This window comes from Panthera tigris, chromosome D1, assembly GCF_018350195.1.
Source record: "Panthera tigris isolate Pti1 chromosome D1, P.tigris_Pti1_mat1.1, whole genome shotgun sequence".
Taxonomy (NCBI): Eukaryota; Metazoa; Chordata; class Mammalia; order Carnivora; family Felidae; genus Panthera; species Panthera tigris.
This window is the reverse complement of record NC_056669.1, coordinates 5603136-5629012: the sequence shown is the minus strand read 5'-3', so window position 1 is coordinate 5629012 and position 25877 is coordinate 5603136. Positions and strand designations below refer to the sequence as shown.

General features: G+C 39.1%; 1 protein-coding gene across 1 annotated transcript in view; it reads left to right on the top strand.

The window, feature by feature from the left end:
* Positions 1-25877, top strand: part of GUCY1A2 (guanylate cyclase 1 soluble subunit alpha 2) — a 322831-nt gene that overhangs the window by 191175 nt on the left and 105779 nt on the right. Inside the window, exon 5 of the mRNA XM_042957957.1 lies at positions 4054-4539. Coding sequence (XP_042813891.1) covers positions 4054-4539 — 486 coding nt within the window. The remainder of the gene's footprint in view (positions 1-4053; positions 4540-25877) is intronic.

The following is a 25877-nucleotide window of genomic DNA, read 5'->3' as shown; positions in this document are numbered from 1 at the left end:
TCCTGGAACTGCCATGATAAAAAGGTCGGATATTGTCGTCCTCATTGTTGTCCTTGTTGTTGCTGTTCTGCAGGTCCTTATAGCTCTGTTCATTTTATTTTATTTTTTAGTCTATTTTCTCTCTGTTCAGGTTGAGTAAATTCTCTTGAACTATTCTCAAATTCACTGATTCCATCCTGTGTCATCTTTTTGAGCCCACCCAGCAAATTTTCTATTTTTTGGTGCATTTTTCAGCTCTATAATCAACATTGGTTATTTTTATATCTTCTGTTGCCTTACTAAGATTTTCTAATTTTTTATTCCTTTCAAAAGAATTTATAATTTCTTGTTGGAACATTTTACGATGGGTTCTTTAAAATTCTTGACAGATAATTCCAATATCTGATTCATTTCAGTGTTGGCATCAACTCATGGCCTTTTCTCATTCAAGATGTGATTTTCCTGGTTCTTATTATGATGCTTGGCGTCCTATTATGTCCTGGTTACTTTGGCTATTATGTTAGAAGACACCAGATCCTATTTAATTTTTTAAAAATTTTAACAAGCAGTCACTGTGTTTAGGTTTGGCATACAGGTCCTGGCCTACTTTTGTAGATAGTAGTTGCAATGACAGTGTGATTTTCATAGCTCACATGGTCCTATTTTCATCTGTTGAGTTTATTTTATGCTTCCAGGGTTCCCACTAGTCCTTGTTAATGCTGCTTAAGGGAGAAGAACCAGCTCCCAGAGGAGAGATGTCCTGGTGTCTTCATGCAAAAGAGGTTTTTTTCATTCATGTGGGATATGAATAGTTCCTGACTGGGCCCTTGTGGCAAGATCCTTCTTGCTGGTGGCTCCAGCTGGGCAGTGCCTCAGGAGGGGGCTTGAGAGAGGGAGAATCTCAACTCTTGTGAAGATACAGAAGTTTTCCAGGCTGGCCATTTGTTTCCTACTTTTGTTTTTTCCTTCTGGATCTAATCCTTTGAAGTGAATGTTACGCTGTGAGAACAAAGACCTCTGTGGACACCAAGGACATATCATTTTGTCTGTGCATCCATAAGTTATATCCTAAAGATGAAATCACATATAGAAGTAATTTTTTACTACCCTATCAGTGGATAGGCATACAAGTAACTATTTCATCTATATCAAGAGCAACAACTTCTATCTTTTCTCATGCCTATTGTGAATATCTCAATAAGGTTACTTTGCCATCACATTGGTTTACATGTAGAATTATTATTGTCCCTTCTGGCCTTGCCCAACATCCTTACCCATCATGCTTCTTCAGTGACTTAGAGCATGTCCTCTGGGTTTAAAATGCTGACTTTGCTGTTTATTAGCTTGTGCGTTGTTAGAAGGCCTCCAACCTCCCTAAATCTTTAAAAAAAAAAAAAAAAAAAAAAAAAAAGGAGAACAGTAATAGGGTACAGTAAAATTTAACAACATGTAGATTAAGTACTCAGCACAGTACCTAGCTGATGGCAAGCACTCAGCAGATGTGTTGAGTTAGCTACAGGCTCATCCTCATCAACATAATTATCATTTCATCTCTATCTTAGAGATAAAGAAACCAAAGCTTTGAAAGTATGAATAACTTAAGTTGGCCCATTTAAATGTCAAGAGAACTGGAATTCAAATCCAGGTCTGACTGTTTCCAAATCCTTCTTTCTTAACCATGCTATAAGCCTGCTACCAATGATTGTCTTCCTAGACTTGAGTCTCATGGGAGCATTGGTTAGTCCACATTCAGAATATGCGGAAATACAGAAATGTGTAGTGTACAGTACATGAGCTACTCAGTTTTCAATCACTTCTTGGTTAGGCTGGTAAATGTTAGTATAGAGATATCTGCGCATTAAAATAAAAATGACCCAGGTAGTTTAACAGAACCTGACCACCAAGATTTCTAAAAGGACGATTTTAACCTTTCGGCCCATCCAATACTCCTTTTTATTATGCTTACCAATTTCTGAAATCTGACAGATTTAAAAGTTTATTTTTCTTATACCTCATGCTCTTTCATTTAAACTTCAGTATAATTTGAGGGGGCACCTGGGTGGTTCAGTTGGTTGAGCGTCCGACTTTGGCTCAGGTCATGATCTTGTGGTTCGTGAGTTCGAGCACCACATTGGGCTCTGTGCTTTCAACTCGGAGCCTGGAGCTGCTTCAAATTCTGTGTTTCCCTCTCTCTCTGCCCCTCCCCTGCTTGTGCTCTGTCTCTGTCTCAAAAATAAATAAACATTAAAAAATTAAAAAATAAATTTTAGTATAAGCAGGTATAAAACAATCTGGAAATACTTCTGAGAAGTATTATTTTCTCTGTACTCAAACCACAGTCTGCAGTCTTTTGAGAGCCCATGTTGCATGAGGGAGCTAGAAGTGTCTTCTTCATGCTGTTCTCCAGTCCCCTCCACCATACTGTGATAACTTGGAGAAGAGGGATCTTCCTTTACCCTTTTATGCTTATCACCCAGTTCGAGTAAATAGAAAACAACATATATATCAGTGAGTAAATGAGAGGATTATGCTTAAAAGGATGAAATACTGAGCACTAGCAGAAACTTTACACAAGATAAAGCCAACATTTGATTTCGTGAAAAGTACAGCATCAAGCATGGACTCCATTGTGTCTCCTTCCCCATACTAGATCTTGATGAATGGCACAGGGGGAGCAAAGTAAGACATAGCTGCAGGGCTACCACATATTTGTTCTTTGCCTCTAGTTTCATCCACCAGCCTAACTACTTCATGCTATGAAGAGTAAGGGAAGATACATTTATTGAGCACATTCCATGGGGCCGTGGAAGGTGACACAGGTTACACGGATGGGCGGTCTCTGCTGGCCAACTAGTATGCTGTTCTTTCTAGGTCATTACAGTCCCTTTCCTCTCCAGGTGTGATCAGATACCTTATTCTGACCCAAATAACTATATTCATATTGCCTCCTCCTATGTCTACTTCCTTTCCTGCCTCTGCTCCTTTCCTTGCAGTGTTCTGTGGGGCGCTGAGCAGAGATAGCATAAACCTGTGTTCACTGATGGGAAACATCAAACGTCCATTCCCCAACTTCTCCAGTCCAAGAGCACAGAAAGGAGGGATGGATTTAAAGTACTATTTCTTCAGATTCTTTATCTTATTAGATGCATTCCATTAGTGCTATTCTGATTTGTGGGGTTTATTTTTAGCCTATGTTGAACATGCTAGTTGAGTGATAGTTACTTCCTAGTAATAGTGACTTAATCATATCTAGTATAAATTTCTGTTTTTTAAAAAATATTTATTTAGTTATTTTGAGAGAGACAGTGTGCTCACCTGAGCAGGGAAGGGCAGAGAGAGAGAGAGAGAGAGAGAAAGAATGAGAGAGAATCCCAAGCAGGCTCCATGCTGTCAGGACAGAGCCCCCATGCTGGGCTTGATTTCAGGACTGTGAGATCATGACCTGAGCTGAAATGAAGAGTCATAGGCTTAACCGACTGAGCCATCCATGTTCCCCTAAATTTTTATTTTTAAGATCAAGTGGATTATTCCCTAATCCAGTCAGTGCAAGAACTGCTACATATTCAAAGGTCTACAAACTGTTTGAAAAATGACTTACATAAGGCTAAACAATAATTTTGATTTATTTTAATCTTCTGGACTTTTTCCTGAGCCTTATTTTAATGACAATTGAATGTAGTTATTTTGACAGATAGATTTTTCCTAATTTTATTATTAAGCAGGTTGAAAGGTTTTGAACTGACTCCTGAGCCCGTTTCATGATGTGCCTGAGTGTAATTTCATCTTGAATAAAAAATGTTTTCCTGCTTCATTTCTCATTGATCTCACTCTTCATCTCACCATTGTCTTTGGAGAGTGGCAGAGTGGGAGATAATAACAAAGATTTCTGTTTAGAACCATGAATTTTTACGCTGGCTGGAAACCATATTTAAATATGCTTATATGAATGCAGAAATTCAGCATAGCTACTAGCACATTTCATGTTCCTCCTCTTCATCAGCGTCATAAATAAAACTTTTTTGTGAACCTACTTGTATGAAGAGCGCTGATGAAAATTTCATGTTAATTTTGCAGGTGATGGAAGTCAAGGGACAGATGATCCATGTTCCAGAGTCAAATTCCATCTTATTCTTGGGCTCTCCATGTGTGGACAAGTTGGATGAACTCATGGGCCGAGGGCTGCATCTCTCAGACATCCCTATCCATGATGCCACCCGAGATGTCATTCTGGTTGGCGAGCAGGCCAAGGCCCAAGATGGCTTGAAGAAGAGGATGGATAAATTAAAGGCGACCTTGGAAAGAACTCACCAGGCCCTGGAAGAAGAGAAAAAGAAAACAGTGGATCTTCTGTATTCGATTTTCCCTGGTGATGTAGCTCAGCAGCTGTGGCAAGGACAGCAGGTGCAGGCCAGAAAGTTTGATGATGTCACCATGCTCTTTTCAGACATTGTTGGCTTCACAGCCATCTGTGCCCAGTGTACCCCCATGCAGGTGATCAGCATGCTGAATGAACTGTACACCAGATTTGACCACCAGTGTGGATTTTTGGATGTTTACAAGGTATTTGGGTTTAATTGCTTGTACACAAATACTTTTTAATAGTAAATTAAATTGCATGGGTATAATTTTCTTTTGGTACTTAAACTTGATAGTAAATGATGGAAATCTCTTTAATTTAGAAATTTTATACCAAATAACAGGTATTTCTGTTTAATGAGTGAACTTCCATTGTGAGTCAATTCATAGTATTGACATACTATAGGTAACCAAATCATAATATTGCTCAGTAAGGAAAACTTCTACAGATCTAGTTCTCTACATTCATTATTATTACAGAATTTAATTGCTGAATTCTAGGCAACTTTGCACAACATCATAATTAGTCTTTCTTAGAGAACAGGATTCCAATATAAACTAAGTATTGTATTTTGACAGTTAGTAAGAAATAAGTTACGTTAAAATATGCATTGCATTGTCAGTTATATGATGATTAATCAGTATTTGGCAGTGCATTGTCAAATAACCCTCTAATTCTACAGGGATACTTAGAAATGTTCTAGCTATTACCAAATGACCAGTGGTTTTTAGTGGAAGCATCTTAATCTTCCAAGCTAAATAAAGGAAGAGCTTTGAAAATGGGTTACCATTTTTTGGTCTGATTTGGTGAACTCCTTACTATTTTCTTACTAAAAACTGCTATCTTGAACAATTCAGAATCATATCTACCTAATGAATAATTCTGTAACTTTACATAGAATTTCACGTGGATTACACAATGTCAGGGTATATGGCTTTTTTATATAAAGGACAGAAAGCACTTTTAGTATAATTAACAGTAGTGAACTGTAGGCTTTTATTTTCTTCCTTACTAAACCACCTAGACTGCTACTTTTTTTTTTCATAGCATGATCTGCACATAAGAAGACTTGGAAAGAAACACTGTAGTTTGATATTATTATCCCAGAGGGTGTTTTCATTAAGGTGTCTCTCCTTTGGAGAAAGGTGTTCTTTAGTGCCATTATGTATAATGTGTAGCTGCTGCTGAATATTTTAGTGAGTCTCTTTGGCAAGGTGAATTTTCAGTGTTTGGTATATGTGCAGGATTTGCCTTGTACAGAAGTTCTTATAAATTATCTTCAACTTCCTTATAATTTATTGTTACATAATGTATGGTAGACATAGCCAAATGTCTGATCTTAAACCAGAGAGACACTACAATGAGTTGTCACTGTTACACTCAGTGATTTCCAAAAGGTAGAACAGATTGGCCTGAATTTGCCAGCACATGCCTTTCTCCAGGCTGCGGGCTCTACTGCACTAATCTTAGCAACCACCAATCTCCTTCCTCTGTGAACCCCTGATTTGCTGTGTTAGCTTTCTCCAACCAAAGTAGTCATGTTATTTTGGCTCTAAGCTTTTACAACTAAATGAGATACAGATAAAGGATAAACAGATAAACAGATTCTCCTTTGAAAAACCAAGGGAATCCTTGATTTAAATATAAGTGTCAAGGTTTTGAGAAAAGAAGGTATGCGATATCTTCTGAGGGTACCACAACAATTTGAAGGTTTAAAAATACAGATTTCTCAACATCGTGTTTCCTTTACCTTGAAATAAGCTAGGATACCCCACAGAAAAAAATATGGGAATATTCTGTGTGAGCCTCAAATTTTTCCATATATATATGTGTGTGTATATATATATATTAACCGTATATATAACCATATATATATATATAACCATATATATATATATAACCATATATATATAACCATATATATATAACCATATATATATATATATATATATAACTATATATATATATTTATATATATATAACTGCCTATGGTTAATATATATATATATATTAACCATGGGCAGTTCCATACAGTGATAAAAAAATTATCAGCAAGTTTTAACTTATAAAATGGATCTACTATTTCCCTGATGCTCAAGACTGGGCTTTCCATCTTTGTGTGTGTGTGTGTGTATGTATGTGTTTATATATCTATATATATCTATATCTATCAGAGAGATAGAGAAAGAGAAACAAACATTCCTGGTTCACAAATTCTCTTAAACTGAACTTGTTTGGAAATTTTAGCAATAAATTATAAAGTGATATTATTTTAAGGCCTGGTGTTTTTAACATGTCTTTGATGCCAGTATGTGTATGTATCTTAAATAGGTATCTAGGGCAGCTTTGATGTCTCCTCAGGTTTATATGGGTTGAATTTAGGGTTCAGACAAGGAAAACATTATGTGTTGAAGCCAGAGTGATGATGGCATGGCCACACAGAGGGAAAGACTAAATAAAGAAAGAATATTAGCCTTGTATAAGATAAAACAACATACATTGTGAGAAATGCATTAGGAGGAATATAAAGTAGAAGTCCTCTTATATGCTTAATCTGAGATTTCTAATCATCATAAGCAGATCAGCTTATTTTCTAGAAAATTTACACAGTGCTCTTTTGTACCATGAGCTATCTGCTCATTTTCTAATTACTATTGAAAAAAAATTCCAAAAGTGGTACAGTTCTTAAAGGACCAGATACCTGCTGATTTCATAAAATTAAGAAGACTTTTTGCTGGATTTAAATTACATGTAGAATTTTTCTGGAATAATCATATCATGAGGAAAAATATGGTGGAATTGACTTTTTTAATTTTTTTTAATGTTTATTTATCTTTGAGACAGAGACAGACAGAACATGAATGGGGGAGGGTCAGAGAGAGAGGTAGACACAGAATCCAAAGCAGGCTCCAGGCTCTGAGCCGTCAGCACAGAGCCCAACGCGGGTCTTGAACTCACGAACCGTGAGATCATGACCTGAGCCAAAGTTGGAGGCTCAACTGACTGAGCCATCCAGGCTCCCCGTGGAACCCACTTTTATGTTGGAAATGTGAAAGGAAACCAGGTAAATCTGAATACCAAGAAAGACCTAGAGAGAGTGCCCCACAAGGGGGCATTCAAAGCCTGCTATTGCCTAGTGAGACTCTCCTTTCCAAATTGATGGTTGTCCTTTTCTTGATCATGTTATTATTCCATGCTTTCCTATCGTTAGGGAAGATGGTGCAGGGATGGACTCTAATTCCAGGGTTAGGATTCAGCTAAATTAGGCCATAATGAGGAGTAAACCTTCTGTAAAGAAGGAGGTATAGGAGGAAGCTAGATATTTTAATGGGCATATTACTGGCATTGAGAAAATTAAAGCCTTTACAGCACTTGGCTGCCAAGATGTCCCAGGTATATGGATCCTCAGTAAAAGTTAGGTAAATTGAAGGAAGCATGGGTTATAATTTTGATCCTTTTATGATTAGAAAAGCAAATATTTAGTAAAAAGTTGGCATAAATAATGCACAATATAACATTTTGCTCCTTGGGTTTTATATGGTGTAGGGGATGAAGAAAGAGCCAGTATCTCTAACTTTTTAAATCATTGGCATATAGATCATGAGGATGGTGGAGGTGGTGATGATGGTGATGATGATGATGGTGGTGGTGATGGTGGTGATGGTGGTGATGATGGTGATGATGATGGTGATGATGATGGTGGTGATGATGGTGGTGATGATGGTGATGATGGTGGTGATGGTGGTGATGATGGTGGTGATGGTGGTGATGATGGTGATGATGGTGATAGTGGTGGTGATGATGGTGGTGATGATGGTGATGATGATGATGGTGGTGGTGATGGTGGTGATGGTGGTGATGATGGTGATGATGGTGATGATGATGGTGGTGATGATGGTGGTGATGGTGGTGATGATGGTGGTGATGATGGTGGTGATGGTGGTGATGATGGTGATGATGGTGATAGTGGTGGTGATGATGGTGGTGATGATGGTGATGATGATGATGGTGGTGGTGATGGTGGTGATGGTGGTGATGATGGTGATGATGGTGATGATGATGGTGGTGGTGATGGTGGTGATGATGGTGGTGATGGTGGTGATGATGGTGGTGATGATGGTGATGATGATGGTGGTGGTGATGATGGTGATGATGGTGGTGATGATGGTGGTGATGGTGGTGATGATGGTGATGATGGTGATAGTGGTGGTGATGATGGTGGTGATGATGGTGATGATGATGATGGTGGTGGTGATGGTGGTGATAATGACATTGAATAATGAGGGTTTTGCCTCATTTTATATTTTTATCTCTGGCAAACCCATCACTTAGAAATAAGGGATAAGCAAGGAGGGTAAGTGAGCCCTTAGTTCTCCGCTTTCCACTTAGGCAACAGTGCAGCATCCCAGTGTTTTCTTAATGCTCTTCATAGAGTTCTCATCTTTACACCTGCAGCCACTTTTTAAACTTCACTCTTCTCCACTTCTGTAACCTATCAGGTTCAGATACTAAGTGTGTCTACCTCAGAGTTGTTTTTCAATGAGCTGATCCCTGCAAAATGCTTAGAACAGCAACTGCTCCATAGTAGTAAATGTACATGGTAGCCACCATTGTTAGTTTTCAGACAGGTATATCTGGACATATGGGAATCTGCCTCATGTGACTGCTTTGTATGTTTTGGATATACATACCCATAGCACATCCAGTGTGTATGAGAAAAGAATAAAATATCTAACTGCATCTCCCATGACTAACATGTGGAGTTGTTTCTTGATCTCCATTTTCAGGTTAGGAAATGGAGTTTTAGATAGGTTAAAGAATCCAGACAGTGTGACTCAGAAATCAGAATATGAACCACAGCTTGTCTCGTTCTAAAGCCTACAATATTGTCACAAGTCTGGGCTGTGATCTATTCAAAGGTAAAATAATAATAATAATAATAAAGTGGAACTGTTGTTAAAACGATGTTACATGATCATCATGTCAGGTGATGAAGAAAAATCATGTGACCACTTTGCCCAAATCTGCCCGATTCCCTTCCAGGAGCAAATAGTTCAGAGCTTTGAGAAGCTGCATTTAAAAGTTGGGGACTCTTGCCTCTGCCATTCTCCTTTTTTTGTCAGAAACCAGTAGCATCTTCTCTCTTAATTTTATGGATAAATAACATGTCGGAAATGGTACAGTGGGACCAATGATACCTAGTGTAGGCAAAAGGCAATATAATCTTAAAATAATAAAATTGAATAAAAGTTGATTTTTAAAATCATTTTGACCAGGCATCCCTTAAAGAATACCAGTAATAAAATCCTTTCCTCTTTTGTGGTGGGGGTAGAAGGAGCATTTCTATTGCAAACTGAAAACTTGGTTTGCAGCTGTCAGTGAAGTTAAACATTGAGTAACACTGCCAGGCTTGGGTTGGGGAGAAGGGGTAGAAAGACACGATGCAGCAGCCAGAAAATGCCAGGAGCCGATCTGTTAGGTCAGGGAACCTGATGTTGAGCGTCTGAAGAACAACACAAAGTTCATATTGACAAGGGAATGCAAGTAGTTTAAGTTCAAGTGGAAAAGCTGTACAGCAAGGTAGGAAGGAACAGAAATCCAGACTCATCGGGGAACAAAACCTTGGCACAGAGCACAAGGAGGCTGGGTTACAGGAACCAGAAATCAGGCAGTGTGTCCAGGCAGCAAGTATGAAGACAGGCATCAGGCCAAACTGATACAGAACTAGAGTCTTCCCTGACCAGCATCAGCATTAGAGCCAGAGGATGCATAGGACCCCCTTGGTAGAGTCAACAGGTAACCAAATATGGAAACCTCATCACAGGATGTAGAGATGTCCACTGAGCTTTTATCATTTTTTAAATTTATTTATTTATTTTGAGAGGGACAGAGACAGCATGAGTTGGGGAGGGGCAGAGAAAGAGGGAGAGAGAGAACCCTGGTCAGGTTCCAGACTGTTGGAACAGAGCCCCACAGGGAGCTAAACTCACAAGACCACAAGATCGTGACCTAAGCCGAAACCAAGAGTCAGTCTCTCATCTGACCCAGGCGCCCCCACTGAGCTTTTAAATGCTGAAACAGGATTTAGACCCACAGAGATACTAGAGTTAGCAGGTTAATTCTTTCCATTCTTGAAAGTGAGTAGAACATATTTGGGGACACTCTTGATGTTAATACAATTTGAAAATTGCCAGGTAGCTTGAGTTCTGAAAATCTCTGAAGGCCCATGGAAACACTGTTGACTTTATAACCTCCAAACTTCAGTAAATACAGTACCAATAAAAAGGGCTAGAAAGCCATTAACATGATATACATTTCACATAATTTATATAAATTGTTCAGTCTGCCTATTAATTATACACTCCTTTTAACTGTAACTCCTTAACTACTATGTGGGGAAAAGTCTGTACATTCTAAAAATGAATACAGAATGCAGAAGCGAACAGTGATACATATCCGCAGTAGGAAGGTTTCCTACCCAGTAGCAGACGGTCAGTGGTCAGGTGTGAGTAGGCATGTTGTTAATACCCCAGGGAAACTGAGAGTCATGTATCCCTTCAGATTCAGACGTTTTGGTGAAGACTGCCTCTGCTTTGCATGGATAAGCTAGCGGTTTGTAAATTGGGCAGGTAGCTGTACCGGACTGGCATCCCCATCTTTAACCTACTTAGTAGGAACTGAAAGCAGACGTTTCGCACATGAAGTTACCAGGCCACACAACTCTATGCTTTGAGAATTTTGATATATCTTGTGCCACTATGGAGCTACTAAAGTCTTTGTTCACTGGCCCTGCAGCCAGCTTTCAGAAAATTAAGCAGGAGCTCAAGGCTATCAGTCTAGCGTGAATGTGATTCTGCAGGAAAAAAATACCCAAGTGCCTCCTTTCCCCTTTGTTTTATTTTATGATAAAATAGCCTTTTAAAATGCTTAAGTGCTTAGATTATTCTTGGAATTTTAGAAATACATGTATATCATTTTACTCCATTTCCCAGCACTGAGTGCCAGTTCCATTTAATAAGGAGTGGGTGACTGGTTCATTTCCGCCCCCCCCCCCAACATTTACGTATTTTCTGCTTCAACGATCAGTGCATATACTTTTGAAATTAAAAGCTACGAACACTTTATACTAGTTCTTTTCAGTGCTTTGGAGCACATCAGTGCCATTTATTTTTGCTGGAAATGAAGTCACAGTGTCTTCTAGTAAGTCTAGAAAAGAGGAATTTCTGAAGTAAAAAATACATATATTCTCATCATTCATTCACTCATTCAATAAACATGTTTGACTTGTTCGCTTGATAACAGGGTATGACTCCCATAGAAGCCTACAAAAATGTTATGGAAATTAGTATATATTTTTAGCCTGATTTTAATGAGTAGGGAAGAACTAATTTATATGCTTTCTAAGGTAAGGTGAAAGTTGCAGATAAGCGTTCCGTTCTGATATCTTTTCTACTAGGGGGATTGCATTGTCACTTTCAAAATACCATAATGCCCTAGAAATTTCCCGACGAGGGTTTTGCCTTTAAATTTTTGCCTTTGGCAAGCACTGGGGTTGGAGATAAGGGAGAAACAAGAAGGAGGTTGGGTGCTTTTGCATGTTCTTGGCATCACAGTCTGCTAAAGTGACTAAATCCCAGTGTTCCCGAAAGTACACTACCTGGAGTTCTGGTGTTTCTACATTTAACTGCTTAGTCAACTGCTCTCCTTCAGTCCCACCGTCTGTAAATAGACCAGTTTCATCTTTCTCATAGTTCCATTTTATGAGCTTTTAATTAGTTAATAATTATTTTTTTAATGTTTAGTTTTGAGAGAGAAAGAGTGTGAGCAGGGGAGGAGCAGAGAGTTAGAGATAGAGATAGAGAGAGAGAGAGAGAAAGAGAGAGAGAGAGAGGGAGACAGACACAGAATCTGAAGCAGGCTCCAGGCTCTGAATTGTCAGCACAGAGCCTGATGCGGGGCTCAAACCCATGAGCTCTGAGATCATGACCTGAGCCAAAGTCAGACGCTTAACCGACTGAGCCACCCAGGCGCCCCTCATTTTATGAGCTTTTAAATGAAATACCTATAAAGTACTTATTACAGTGTCTGGTCCATAGTAGTGACTGTAAATGTTAACTATCCTTTCTCACATAGGTGTTTCTGGGCATATATGGTGAGTAGAGGGGTGGGTGTTTGATAGGCACATGCTTGGATGTGCATGTGTTTGTACATGAATAACTGTGTGGTCAGTGATTATTAGAAATAGATAAAATGCTCATTTTCTTGGGTTCATTCTTTCTGGTTATTAGAATTACATTGTATGCCAGAGAAAGTCTATGAAGGAAGGGTATGGAGAGAGGTGAAATAAGGGCTAAGAGCAAAGCTCCCAGAAATGCGTTATTTGTATGACCTTTACTGGAGCCTCATGGATCCTCATTCCTGAAGACGGGCCCATAGTCTGTCTGCACTTTTATCTGAATAACCCAAGTTACAATATGGCATCTATGAAGATAACAGTGCTTCTTTAAGTAACATTGACTTGTGCAATGTGTGTTACCAACACTATGAAACGGAACTTAAAATGTTTTTTTATGTTCTAATCTGACATCCTGAATGATTTTCCTTCGATATTCAAACACCGTCTTCTTTTAGTGTTGTGGCAAATTCTGAAATAGAAGGCTAAGATAACGTGGATTGCCAAGCAGAAATCAAAATTGATGAAGTGTCTTGCTGAATTGATCAAACAAAGTGTTTGGGGGTTGTTCTTTTTATCTCTATTGATTTTTTAATCACCTCAAGAGTGGTGGACGCTGCTAAGAGATTGATGGTGGTTGATTTTTATGCTACCAGGTGTCATGGGCTGAATGCTTGTGTCCTCCCCAACTTCTTTCATTGAAACCCTAAGCCCCACTGTGATGGCATTTGGAGGTGGGGCCTTTGGAAGGGGGATCCGGATTAGATGACATGATGAAGAAGGGGCCCTGTGATGGGATCAGTGTCCTTAGAAGAAGAGGAAGAGACCAGAGTTCCTTCTCTTTCTGCCAAGTGAGGACACAGGGAGAAGTCTCTGCAAGCCAAGAGGTCCACCTTCCCCAGTGAACCAAATCAGGCTGCACCTTGGTCTTAGATTTCCGAGCCACCAAAACTGTGAGAAAGAAATTCCTGTTTGTTTGTTTGTTTGTATTAATTAATTAATTTATCTATTTATTTTGAGGGGGAGTGAGAGAGTGAGCAGGGGAGGGGCAGAGAGAGAGGGAGACAGAGAATCCCAAGCAGGTAGCTCACCATCAGCACAGAGTGTGATGCGGGGCTAGAACTCACAAACCACGAGATCATGGCCTGAGCCCAAATCAAGATTCGGGTGCTCAACCGACTGAGACACCCAGGTGCCCCAAGAAATTCCCGTGTTTTAAGCCACCTAGCCTATGGTATTTTGTTATTTGCAGCCTGATTGGAATAAGACACCAAGGAAAGGCCTATCAATTCTAAAAACAGTCTGGAAATTTATGATAACAAGTCTCTAGCGAGTTTTCTTAGTATATTAACCCATGTTGCTAGAATTTCCTGTATCTACAAGGGTAAATGTTACCTCATGATACAAGTGAAAGATTTTTCACTAGCCTTTATGGGGCCTATGTTATTACACAGTGTATGTCTTTTATGTATTAAGCTGTAAGAAGTTAAGCTCTGAGCTCAACAGCATGCTTGCCCTTGTCACTAACACCTTTATCAGAACACTATGAGAAACTAGCTTTTAGTTTGTGTACACTTTGGAATTTTAAGTTTCCCACCTAGTGAGTTACTTCAATATGTTTACTTAAAAATTTCACTTAGGGAAAGCTGGGTGGTTCAGTTCATTGGGCATCTGACTCTTGATTTCAGCTCAGGTCATGATCCCACAGTTCATGGGTTCAAGCCCGTGTCAGGCTCCGTGCTGATGGTGCAGAGCCTGCTTGGGATTCTCTCTCTCTCTTTCTCTCTGCTCCTCCCTGCTCATGCTCTCTCTCTCTTTCAAAATAAATGAATAAACTTAATTTTTTTTCACTTACAGATATCAACTTTTCTTTGTAAAAAATTATTACATTATATAATCATTTCTGTTACCCTTAGGCCATTTAGCAGAGGATTTCTGGCAAGCTTTAGAATGTGAATATGTCAGTTATATTCCCATCAAGGTTTGTAATACCTGGGTATTGGATGCGTTTACTAAAATGGAAATTGGTCTTCTAGACAGGACAGCTGCCTCTCACTTATCTGATAGGATAGCCTCAGTGCAATCTGCAAATCTTATTGAATCGGATTGATTCCGTTATCTTCCTCACTAACCTTTAATTAATGCTATGTAGCAGAAATGTAATGTGATTCTCATATTGTAGAAAACAGTGGTTGAGATCATTCACATATCAGACAGCTACTGTTCCTAATTAGTTAGATGCAGAACTAGGACCAAAGGTTGTTCTAGCTTTTATATATATATTTCATAATGTGGTATCCTGCATCCAGTAACTGACAACCACGAGGCAAATTTCATACCTTTAGAATGAAACAGTGGGTACATCACAGGACTGTTCAGAGAGCAAAAAGAAAGAATAGCCAAAACCCTTTATTATGAACACAAGGCTCTTGAAATAATGGCTGAAGGTTGAGTTTGAGTCTTTAAATTGTGATTTGAATTTTAGCCTGGAGTTAAGACTATAACTAGGTCTCCTTTTTTAAGGCATTCAACAAATATGTATTATTTTTATTTTATTATTATTTTTTAAATGTTTATTCATTTTTGAGAGAGAGAGTGCAAGCGGGGGAAAAGCAGACAGAGAAGCAGACAGAGGATCCAAAGTGGAATCTGCACTGACAGCAGTGAGCCCAATGCGGGGCTCAAACTTACAAACCATGAGAGATCATGACCTGAGGTAAAGTTGGACACTCAACCTACAGAGCCACCCAGGCGCCCCTGTACTAGTTTTTAATATGTGTTGGATTTCATAAAGATTTGTTCTCTTTGGCTCCAGGAAGCTAAAGAGAATCCTTATGTAGAAGTTAAAAAAAATACTTCAGGCACAGTAGACTATCCTTACGAAAGTTGCTGTTTCCCAAAATGAAATACATTGGCTAGAGCTATATGCTCTGGTTACTGGAGTAATTCAGACACAGGCTGTGATCTTTTGATGGGATAGATAGAAGCAAATCTCAAAAGATCACATCATTCCACAAGATTCTAAGATTCTAATACTCGATGTTGGAGCTGTATGTAGTTGGCTGGGAGAATGTTCCTAAAGTGAAAATCAACCTGCTGATTCTCTATTACTGGTTATTCAAATATGAAAAATTTGAAATGATTTGGGTTTATTTTTGTAAATGTTTTTTAAAGTAAAAAAAATGAGAATTTAACTTTGTTCTCTTAAATTCAGGTATTTGATTATAAATGTTTACATATTTTGATGCATTTTTCAAGCTTTGAAATTGTTTTTTTTCCAATTTGGATGCCTTTTATTTCTTTTTCTTTTTTTTCATTTTATTTTTTTTCAATATATGAAATTTATTGTCAAATTGGTTTCCATACAACACCCAGTGCTCATCCCAAAAGGTGCCCTCCTCAATACCCATCACCCACCCTCCCCTCCCTCCCACCCCCCATCAACCCTCAGTTTGTTCTCAGTTTTTAAGAGTCTCTTATGCTTTGGCTCTCTCCCACTCTGACCTCTTTTTTTTTTTCCTTCCCCTCCCCCATGGGTTTCTGTTAAGTTTCTCAGGATCCACATAAGAGTGAAAACATATGGTATCTGTCTGTCTTTGTAAGGCTTATTTCACTTAGCATCACACTCTCCAGTTCCATCCATGTTGCTACAAAGGGCCATATTTCATTCTTTCTCATTGCCATGTAGTATTCCATTGTGTATATAAACCACAATTTCTTTATCCATTCGTCAGTTGATGGAAATTTAGGCTCTTTCCATAATTTGGCTATTGTTGAGAGTGGTCAAGCTTTGAAGTTGTTAACAGGATTTTTAATAATTTAGAAAATTATGAGAAATCAGCTGAAGCAAAACTCTTGTTGGACTTCTGATCCAGCTCTGTGTGTGTGTGTGTGTGTCTGCGCGTGCACATGCATGTGCCAAGATGTTGCAATGTATTGAAGCTGCCTATTAAGATAATACTGTTCTTAATAGAGTCCAAAGCAATATTTTTAATTTCCTATTTTCCTTGAGTACTCAAAGTTTGATATATTTTTTTAAGGTTGTTTATTTGTGTACAGTGAATGAGGGGTAGGGGCACAGAGAGAGGGAGAGAGAGAATCCCAGGCAGGCTCTGAGCTGTCAGTGCAGAGCCCAACTTGGGTCTCAATCACATGACCCTCAGATCATGACCCAAGCTGCTGCAATCAAGAGTCAGATGCTCAACCCACTGAGCCATGCAGGTGCCCCTCAAAGTTTGATATTGTATAGATTTTTTTATGCTGTCATGGAGAGCATAACTTAACCTAATTTCATTGCTCATTTCACTGTCTCATAAACAATAGGGCATATTTCAGCTGTATGATGAAAGAAATTTCTTTGACCATCACAGGAGGCCTGCTGAGGACTGTTGAATTTGCTCATGTGCAATGACAATTAAGAGTAGAGGGAAGGGTATTGAACAGAAGCATGGGAAGCTCATTTTAATTCTTTGTTACTTAATTAAGTCATGTAACATATCTGTGCCTACCTTCTGCTTCTATAAAGTTGGAACAGTAGTATTTACAGAACATTTTGTTGTGGTTGACACATAAATTGTGCTCAACAGATCATTGTTGTTGGGATTTTTTTCTGCCCATAAAAAAGAGAGTGTTATTATTTGGAAAATTATAAATTCAGTTGAATTTTCCACATAATAACACTATCTGCAGTAAATACCTTGTGAATTAATGAACAGTGCAAACAACTGATTCCACCTCCGTCCAATTGAAAGAACAGCGGGGCTAGAAGGAATGTCTTGGGGAATCTGCTATGAAGGGAGGGAAGAAGAGTGTGTGCGTCCATTTGGATTGCTATAACAAAAATACCACACCAGGTAGCTTATACACAACAGAAATTTATTCCTCACAGTTTTGGAGGCTGGGAGTTCCAAGATCAAGGTGTCGGCAGATTCACTGTCTAGCGAGGATCCACTTCCTGGCTCATAGATGGCTGTCTTCTTGCCATGTCCTCACATAGTGGAAGGGACAAGGATGTTCACCTTCTGTGGTCTCTTTTATAAGGACTCAAATCTCATTCATGAGTGTAGAGCCCTCCCAAAGGTCTCTAATCACCTCCTATATCCCAATATCATCACACTGAGGATTGAGTTTCAACATAGGAATTTGGGGGCACACAAACATTCAATCTATAGTAGACATTGATATTTACTGAATGCCTAATTTAGCTAGGTACCATGCTAAATTCTTTTTATATGTTTATTGATTTATCTTCAACAAATAATTATCACCTACTGTGTTCTACATACTGAGCTAGGCATTGGAGCATAGTGGCATGGTCCATATTGTTTGGCGCTTATAAATTGAGCATTGGGGATAGACATTAAACAATGACACAGTTAATGATTACTTAATTAAAATTATGGCTATCACTAGAGAGGTATAAAATTTAATCTTTTCATCAGCATTGTAAAATAGATATTATTTGCTTTATACAGAGGAAGAAAATGAGGCTTAAAAAGGTTAAAGAAATAGTCTGAGGTCACAAAGATAATAGGTTGTGGACTTAACATTGCTTAGGCTTTATCTCTTCCAGAAGGCTGCTTGTGGGGGTCTCAAGGCTGCATGATCTTAAGGAGGTCCACAGCTTGACCAACCCCTTTCACCCATTTATCCCTTAAAGGAATGTTTCTTGAGCACCTACCACATGTCACCAGCATGCCAACTAGTGAGCAAAATGGACATGATACCTGCCTTCATGGAGTTCATAGTCTAGTGAGGATGGCAGAGAATCACTTCTCAAAAAAATACATAATTATAAACTACTACAAAATGAGAAAAAATTAAATGGTGCTATGAGAGCCTGTGATAGAGACATCCACTTTAGCCTAGGAGTTCAGGAAGGCATCCATGAGGAGGTGACCTTAAAGTAGAGATCTAAGGATGAGGAGGAGCTAACCAGGTAGGAAGGATGGTGGAAACAGAGGATTGTACGCGGGGGGTCGGGGGGGGGGGGGAGTCAGGATCCGCAAAGGCTGTGAGTCAGAAAGGAACATGATTAAGTTGGAACAAGTAAATGAAGATCACTGTGGTCAAACTGAAATAATGGAAGAGTAGCACAAGGTAAAGATAGGTAGGAGCTAGAACCTGGTGTTTTAGCCTTTTTAAAGAATTTGGTCTTAATCATAGGATCAAAGTGAAGTCATGGAAGGATTTTGGATAGAGGAGTGACACAAGTAGATTTGCTTCATCAAAATCACTTTATCATATCAATCAGTGAAAAATGGGCAGGAGACATGAATAGATTCTTTTCCAAAGAAGACATCCAGATAGATGTCACATGAAATAGACACATGAAAAATGCTCAGCATCATTCATCATCAGGGAAATGCCAATCAAAACCACAGTGAGATACCACCTCACACCTGTCACAGAAACTAAAATTAACACAACAACAGATGTTGGTGAGGATATGGACAAAGGAGAACACTCATGCACTGTTGGTGGGAATTCAAACTGGTGCAGCCATTCTGGAAAACAGTATGGAGGTTTCTCAAAAAATTAAAAATAGAACTACATTATGACCCAGCAATTGCACTACTAGGTATTTATCCAAAGGATATAAAAATGCTGATTCAAAGGGACACATGTACCCCAATGTTTATAGCAGCGGTATTGACAATAGCCAAAATATGGAAAAAGCCCAAGTGTCCATTGACAGATGAATGGATAAGGAAGCTGTGGTATATATATTCAATGAAATATTGCTTAGACATCAAAAAGAACGGAATCTTGCCTTTTGTGACATTGTGGATGAAACTAGGATGTATTATGCTAAATGAAATAAGTCTGTCAGAGAAAGACAAATATCATATAATTTCATTCATATGTGGAATTTAAGAAACACAACAGATGAACATAAGGGAAGGGAAGCAAAAAAAAGAAATAAAAACAGAGAGGCAGGCAAACCATGAGAGACTATTACATACAGAGAAAGAACTGAGGGTTGCTGGAGGAAGGTGGGCGGGGCCGGGCTAGATGGGTGATGGGCATTAAGGAGGGTACTTGCGATGAGCACTGGGTGTCCTATGTAAGTGATGAATCAGTAAATTCTATTCCTGAAATCATTAAAAAAATAAAGAATTAACAAAATCACTTTCTCAGTGGCGTGGGCATAGATCTTCAGAGCAAAAGCAGAACATAAGGATATTATCGCCATCATTCAAGTGAGAAATGATGGTAGCATTACCTGGGCTGGCAGGTGTGTATCAGAGGCTTGAGTCATTGATGGAAACCAGAAGGAAGCAGTTAATTTTGTCTACTTAATGGAAATACTTCCATTCATGCAAATCACCTGCTGATCTGAATATGTTCTTGATTTGGCATTAGGTAGGCTCATCGTGAGTTGATTGTTAACGATGACTTTGATTTTGAAAGTAGTTTATATATTATCTATATTGACCTAGCTCTTGATAGAGATGTTTATAATACAGTTTGACTCAGTCATAATTCTCTAAGCGTTACTATTCTAGCGCTCTATTAACCCCTGCAGGACTTAAAAAGATAACTTAGATACTATCCTTGCTTGCAAAAGCAAGTGGCCTAGTAATCTAGACAGGATGATAACAAAGTACAAACACGAGTGACTGTGGTGTACAACGTGCCATGCCGCGGCCAAGTTTTATTGCATTTCTTTAAGAAGCAAAGATCACTTTCTACTGAAGGATTTAAAGGATCAGCAAAGATAGAGCATGGAAATGGACTTGGAGGCATGTGACACATTTAACTCCTGGAAGAGGGGGTGTGGAAGGCAAAGATAGAGCATGGATATGGACTTGGAGGCATGTGACACATTTAACTCATGGAAGAGGGGTTGTGGAAAGCTTAATCTGGAAGGATAAAAGATAGTAATTATATTGATACCTGAAGCTATTAGAATTTTTGGAGATTAGATAATCTTGCTTCAAGAAACAAATCTGTAATGAAACAGTTTCATTTGATTTGCTTATTTGGCTTCACCATGCACTTCTTAAAAGAAGACTTAATATTTTTAGAGCAGTTTTATGTTTACAATAAAATGGAGAGTAAGGTACCGAAATTTCCCATATACTTGCTGGCCCCGTAGCTTTACCCAGTCAGCATCATTCACCAGAATGATTTTTTACCAAGGATGAACTCACATTGATACATTATAAACACCTCAAGTCCATAGTTTGCTTTAGGATTCACTCTTGTATTGCACATTCTATGGGTTTGATTAAATGTATAACAACATATGTTCATCATTCTAATATACAGAGTATTTTCAATGCCTGAAAAATTCTATCCCTAGTCATCCCCCTCCTCACTCACCAGTCACTGTCAATTACTAGTCTTTTTGCTATCTCCATAGTGTTACCTTTTCCACAGTGTCGTATAGTTGGAATCATAAAGTATGATGCCTTTTCAGATTGGTTTCTTTTACTTACTAATATGCATTTAAGTCTCCAGGTCTTATCACGGTTTGATAGTTCATTTTGTTTTAGTGCTGAATAATATTCCATTGTTTATATGGACCGTGTTTATTTGTTCATTTATCTAATTTATCATTTCTCTGATGCTATAGGATGTGATGCATCTTTTCATATACTTATTTGCTATCTGTATATCTTTGGTGAGATGTCTATTAAGGTGTTTGGCCCATTTTTCAATCGGGTTATTTTCTTACTGGTGAATTTTAAGAGCTCTCTCTATATTTTGGATAAGAGTTCTTTTATCAGATGTGTCTTTTGCAAATATTTTCTCCCAGTCTTTGTCTTGTCTTCTCATTCTCTTGATACTGTCTTTTGTAGAGAAGGTTTTAATTTTAATGAAGTCCAGTGTATCAGTTATTTCTATCATAGATCTTGTCTTCAGTATTGTATGTAAAAAGGCATCACCATATCCCAAGGTCATCTAGGTTTTCTTCTTACAGTAGTTTTATAGTTTTCCATTTTCCATTTAGGTCTGTGAGCCATTTCTAGTTAATTTTTGTGAAGGGTGTAAGGTCTCTGTCTAGATTCATTCTTTTGCATGTGGATATCTACTCGTTCCAGTATCATTTGTTAAAGAAGCTTTCTTTGCTCCACTTTGTTGTCATTGCTTCTTTTTTGTTTGCTTGTTTATTTTGTGTGTGTGAGAGCTAGCACAGCATGCTCGGGGGAGGGGCAGAGAGGGAGGGAGAGACCATTTCGGAAACAGGCTCCACCACACGGTCAGTACAGAGCCTGATGTGAGGCTCAGACTCATGAACCATGATATCATGACCTGAGCTGAAGTCAAGAGTCAGACCTGAGCTAAGAAGTCAAGAGTGGTACACTTGACCAGTTGAGCCACTCAGGTGCCCAGCCTTTCATTATTTGTCAAAGATCAGTTGACTGTATTTCTGAGAATCTACATCTGGGTTCTCTGTTCTGTGCCACTAATATATTTGTCTGTTCCTTCACTAGTATCACAAGGTCTTGATTACTGTAGCATTATCATAAGTCTTGAAATTATTCACTTTTGTGACATTAATTCACTTAATTTTACACTCATTATGTGTTTACTGAAAATATAGCAGACATTCACTGATTTTTAGGGGCAATGTTTAAAGTTCTGGCAAATCAGGAATCCCTGGAAAACTTCTCTTGAAAGTGATAGACTCAGTAATTATTTTACAAAGAGTAAATAGTTGATGATTTCAAGTAGAGCAGTAACTCTGAGTATAAACATGGTGGTGGGAGATATGGGAAGTTGGCAAAGAACTTTGTGTTCTTCATTTTGATTGGCGCATAGAGTAAAAGTGGTAGTGGGGGATGAAAGTGGAGAGTTGGAGCCCTATCATTGATGATCCTACAGGATAGCCTGCTGGACAGCAGAAAGAAATTTTCAGTTGCCCACATCTAACTTGAAGATTTAGAAAGAAATTTTGACTGCATGTTTCAATATATTTTTCTTTTTTCACGTGACCCGGTATTCAATAACTTTTATGGTAAATAACCTGGGGCTTGACAGCAGCATTTTCCACATGGTTGAGATTCCTGGGAAGAAACTGGAGTTTATATTGTTAGATCTACTGAGCATATTACCAGAAGAGCTTTATTTGATAGGCAGTCATTTGGAATCTATTTTCCCTCATTTGGGAGTAGTTACCAGGCCAAATCACTGTTCTATTTATATCCATGACCTCTTTTCCAGTGCTGTATCAGCTGAGCACTGTAGAGACATCCTTAAAAGAAGTAGTATTTGGGTCAGAAACGTCAACCAAAATGAGTGTAATTAGACAGATTTTTTTTTTTAAAGAATGAGGGGTTTTTAAGTAGCTTTATCAGTAAATCCTTAAAGTAGTTTCCATTTGAATTGCTAAGCGATTATACAGCCATTAATTGAACTTAGCAAACTTGCTTTGGATCATTGAATACCTATTGTGCAAAATGACCCTCAGCATTTTGGGTGTGTGTTGGGGGGGCTGGGGTGATGCCTGGGCTAGGACTTGTTGAAAGTTCTGACAAGGAAATCTTTGCAGAAGTTTATTGCCCTATGGGATAGGGTGGAAGACCAAGAAGGAGTATATGGGAATGACTGGAGTTCAAGGGTAGGAGTACTTTTCTTTCTTTTCTTTTTTCTTTTTCTTTTCTTCTCCTTGGGTCTTAAAGAAAAGGTGAATATCTGGGTAAATATTGTAGTGTTGTTAGTTCATGTAATATAAGAGAAGTCCTTCAACTTCGAAAATCACAAATATACCTGAGAACATGTAAAAATGTAGATGGCTGGGCCTTATACCTATATTTTGATTTAGTAGATCTAGGTGTGGGACCTTTGGGGTCTGATTTTTAACAAGTACCCTCTGGGTGATTTTTATGTAGGTGGTCCTGAGTTTTGAGTTGGAAAACTTTACAATTCCAACCTGTAGAAATCAGACACAATTTAAAGCATTCAGTAAAACTCATAAAAACGATCCTGCTACTGTGCTAGGATCCAGGCATATAAAAAGTAAAGTACATATCTAGTAGGAGGAGAATATAAACATGTGCGTGCACGCGCATGCACACACACACACACACACACACACACACACACACACACTCCCAACACCAATGTAATACCATGCTAAAGAGAGAAATTTATCCATTGGGTATTTGTATGCCAGTTACGCACTCAGAAGTAGGGAAAGAAAACTTGAAAGTGAGGGCTGCCTCTTAAGATAGACTTTGTCTGTCTAGTTTGTAGTGTTAGGAACATGCCCTCCAAGCTGTGTACCCAGTGAGGTAGAAATAGTTCCTCTTCTTTATGAGACACCTCCTTTCAAAATAATGAGCACCTCTGTGTGGTTTTCAAGGCCTTTAAAAAAGAGTCAGTAAACCTGGTTTCAACCCATTTGCTGATTCAGGATGTCTGGGGGTAATCAGGCTGTGAATTTTAAAGCTGTAGTGGGGAAAACAGTCCAGGGGTAAAAATGGGAGCTGACTTTAGGAGCGCGAACTTTTATTTTCCTGAGACTGTGCAAAGAGTCAGTGTTTGTGTACAGAGACTCCTCTCTCTGAAGTTCCAGTTAATGACAATGCCAAGTGAGAACTTTCAGTTCCTGTGTGACAAGAGGTAACATCCATAGAAAGTTAGAAGTAATAGGACGTTATTTTAATGACCCATCACACCTTCGTTCTTATTGCCAATGACCACATAAGGACCAGCATGGAGCACTAGCCTTTGCAACATTAACTCATTAAAACATCAAAATTATTTCCAGAATATCAGCCTTTGACATCATAAAATAGGACCTATGATGAAAGTGCTAATATTGGATTGACTATAAGATGATCTGAAAAAAAATTAAAAAGGACAGGGTAACAATTTTGCTTTCTGGTAATCGTTTTATAGGAAGGGGATAAATATGTGGAGGTGGATTCCCAACATAGCGTCTGATGAAAATGAATGTGCTAAGGAGGTGGAGGCTGCTTCTTGGTCCCCCTGTGGGAGATAGAGGCCCTTCGTGCTCAGTTGTTACTGTTCTGTCTAATCCCAGGAACTGGTGTCCTCAGTGGTGTCCCCTCCTTTAGAGTTAAGGTGGCAGGGTGTGGCCATATCCAGGCTGCTGCATTCTGCCAGCCATCACCTGTGAAGCCTCAGTTTTCTCCCGTACCTCTGTTACTGGTGAGTGATCTACTTTCACACCCTGGTAATGCCAGGTGGAATGCCTACAGAGATCTGGTTCATGGTGTCATAGAGATCTCAGGTGATGACTGAAGAGTGTGCCACCTTCTCTCTCAGTGGCAGCAGAAGGAAGTAGTGGATGAAGAGCCAGTGAAGAGATTGGAATCCTGGAGAAGAAAAATGAATGAGGAGGTAGAGGAGAAGATGAGGAAGGGATGTTCAGATGAGAGATGGTTCAGGAGAATAAAGTGGTGGAGGTAAAGGAAGTGGGGGTACCTTGAGCCCTGAACATGATCTCTTCAGGGAGACTTTCTTGAGTGTGGAGTTAGAGACCATGGATGCTCAGGTTGGCAGAGCCTTCTCCACCTGAATCCCAAGTTGGGGTAAATGCAGCGGCACTTGGGTGAGGGCACAAGTTTCATCAACCAAAATATACCCGCCTTGTGGGACCTCGCCTTTTGAGCCAACCCCCACCTAACACTTAAGAGCTCCAATGCAGATTTGCTAAGGTTTATACCAATTAGGGTGAAAGAGTTCAGACATCCCAGGACAGGCTACAAGTTCAGGGTCTTCTTTTGGACAAACTCTTACTGTAGAAACAAGGCGATCATTAAAGAGTATGATGAGGTCATATCTTCTGGACAGGTGTCATTTCTTTCCATTTGATACATAGGATCAGCACCATTTGCCCACCTCCGACCCCACCCTTCATCTACAGGAGCAGGACATCACCTGTAGCTTCTTCACCTTCATCACTGCCTCAGACCACAGCCTCCCAGAATCTGACAAAACAATTGTTATTACTAATGGGGAACTATAGCCCAGTTCGTACAGGAGTAACTACCCTGTGAAGGGAAATCAGACCACATTCAGCAGGGCAGTCCATGGAGATACTCAAGCTCTTTGGGTACTCATGTGGTTAACGCCTGCCTTTGGAAATTGTTCTCGCCCCAGATTACCTGCCATCATTAGTCGGACCTCTGTTTGGGCAACTATGGTGTTGTGCATGTGCTGGTCTCTGTGCTCCCATCAGTGCTGTCATCATCATTAATGTAGCTTTTGTGGACATGGCCATCATCTGTCTAAGCCAAGGAAATGATACTAAAGACAGCACTGCCTTTATCTCCATTGCTTGAATCTTTGTGTCAAGGCCTTCCTGCCTGCTTCTGATATAGATACTTAACAGTCATATTGGAAGAGGATCATTGTATCTTCAAGCCCCACAACCACAAGAACAATGAA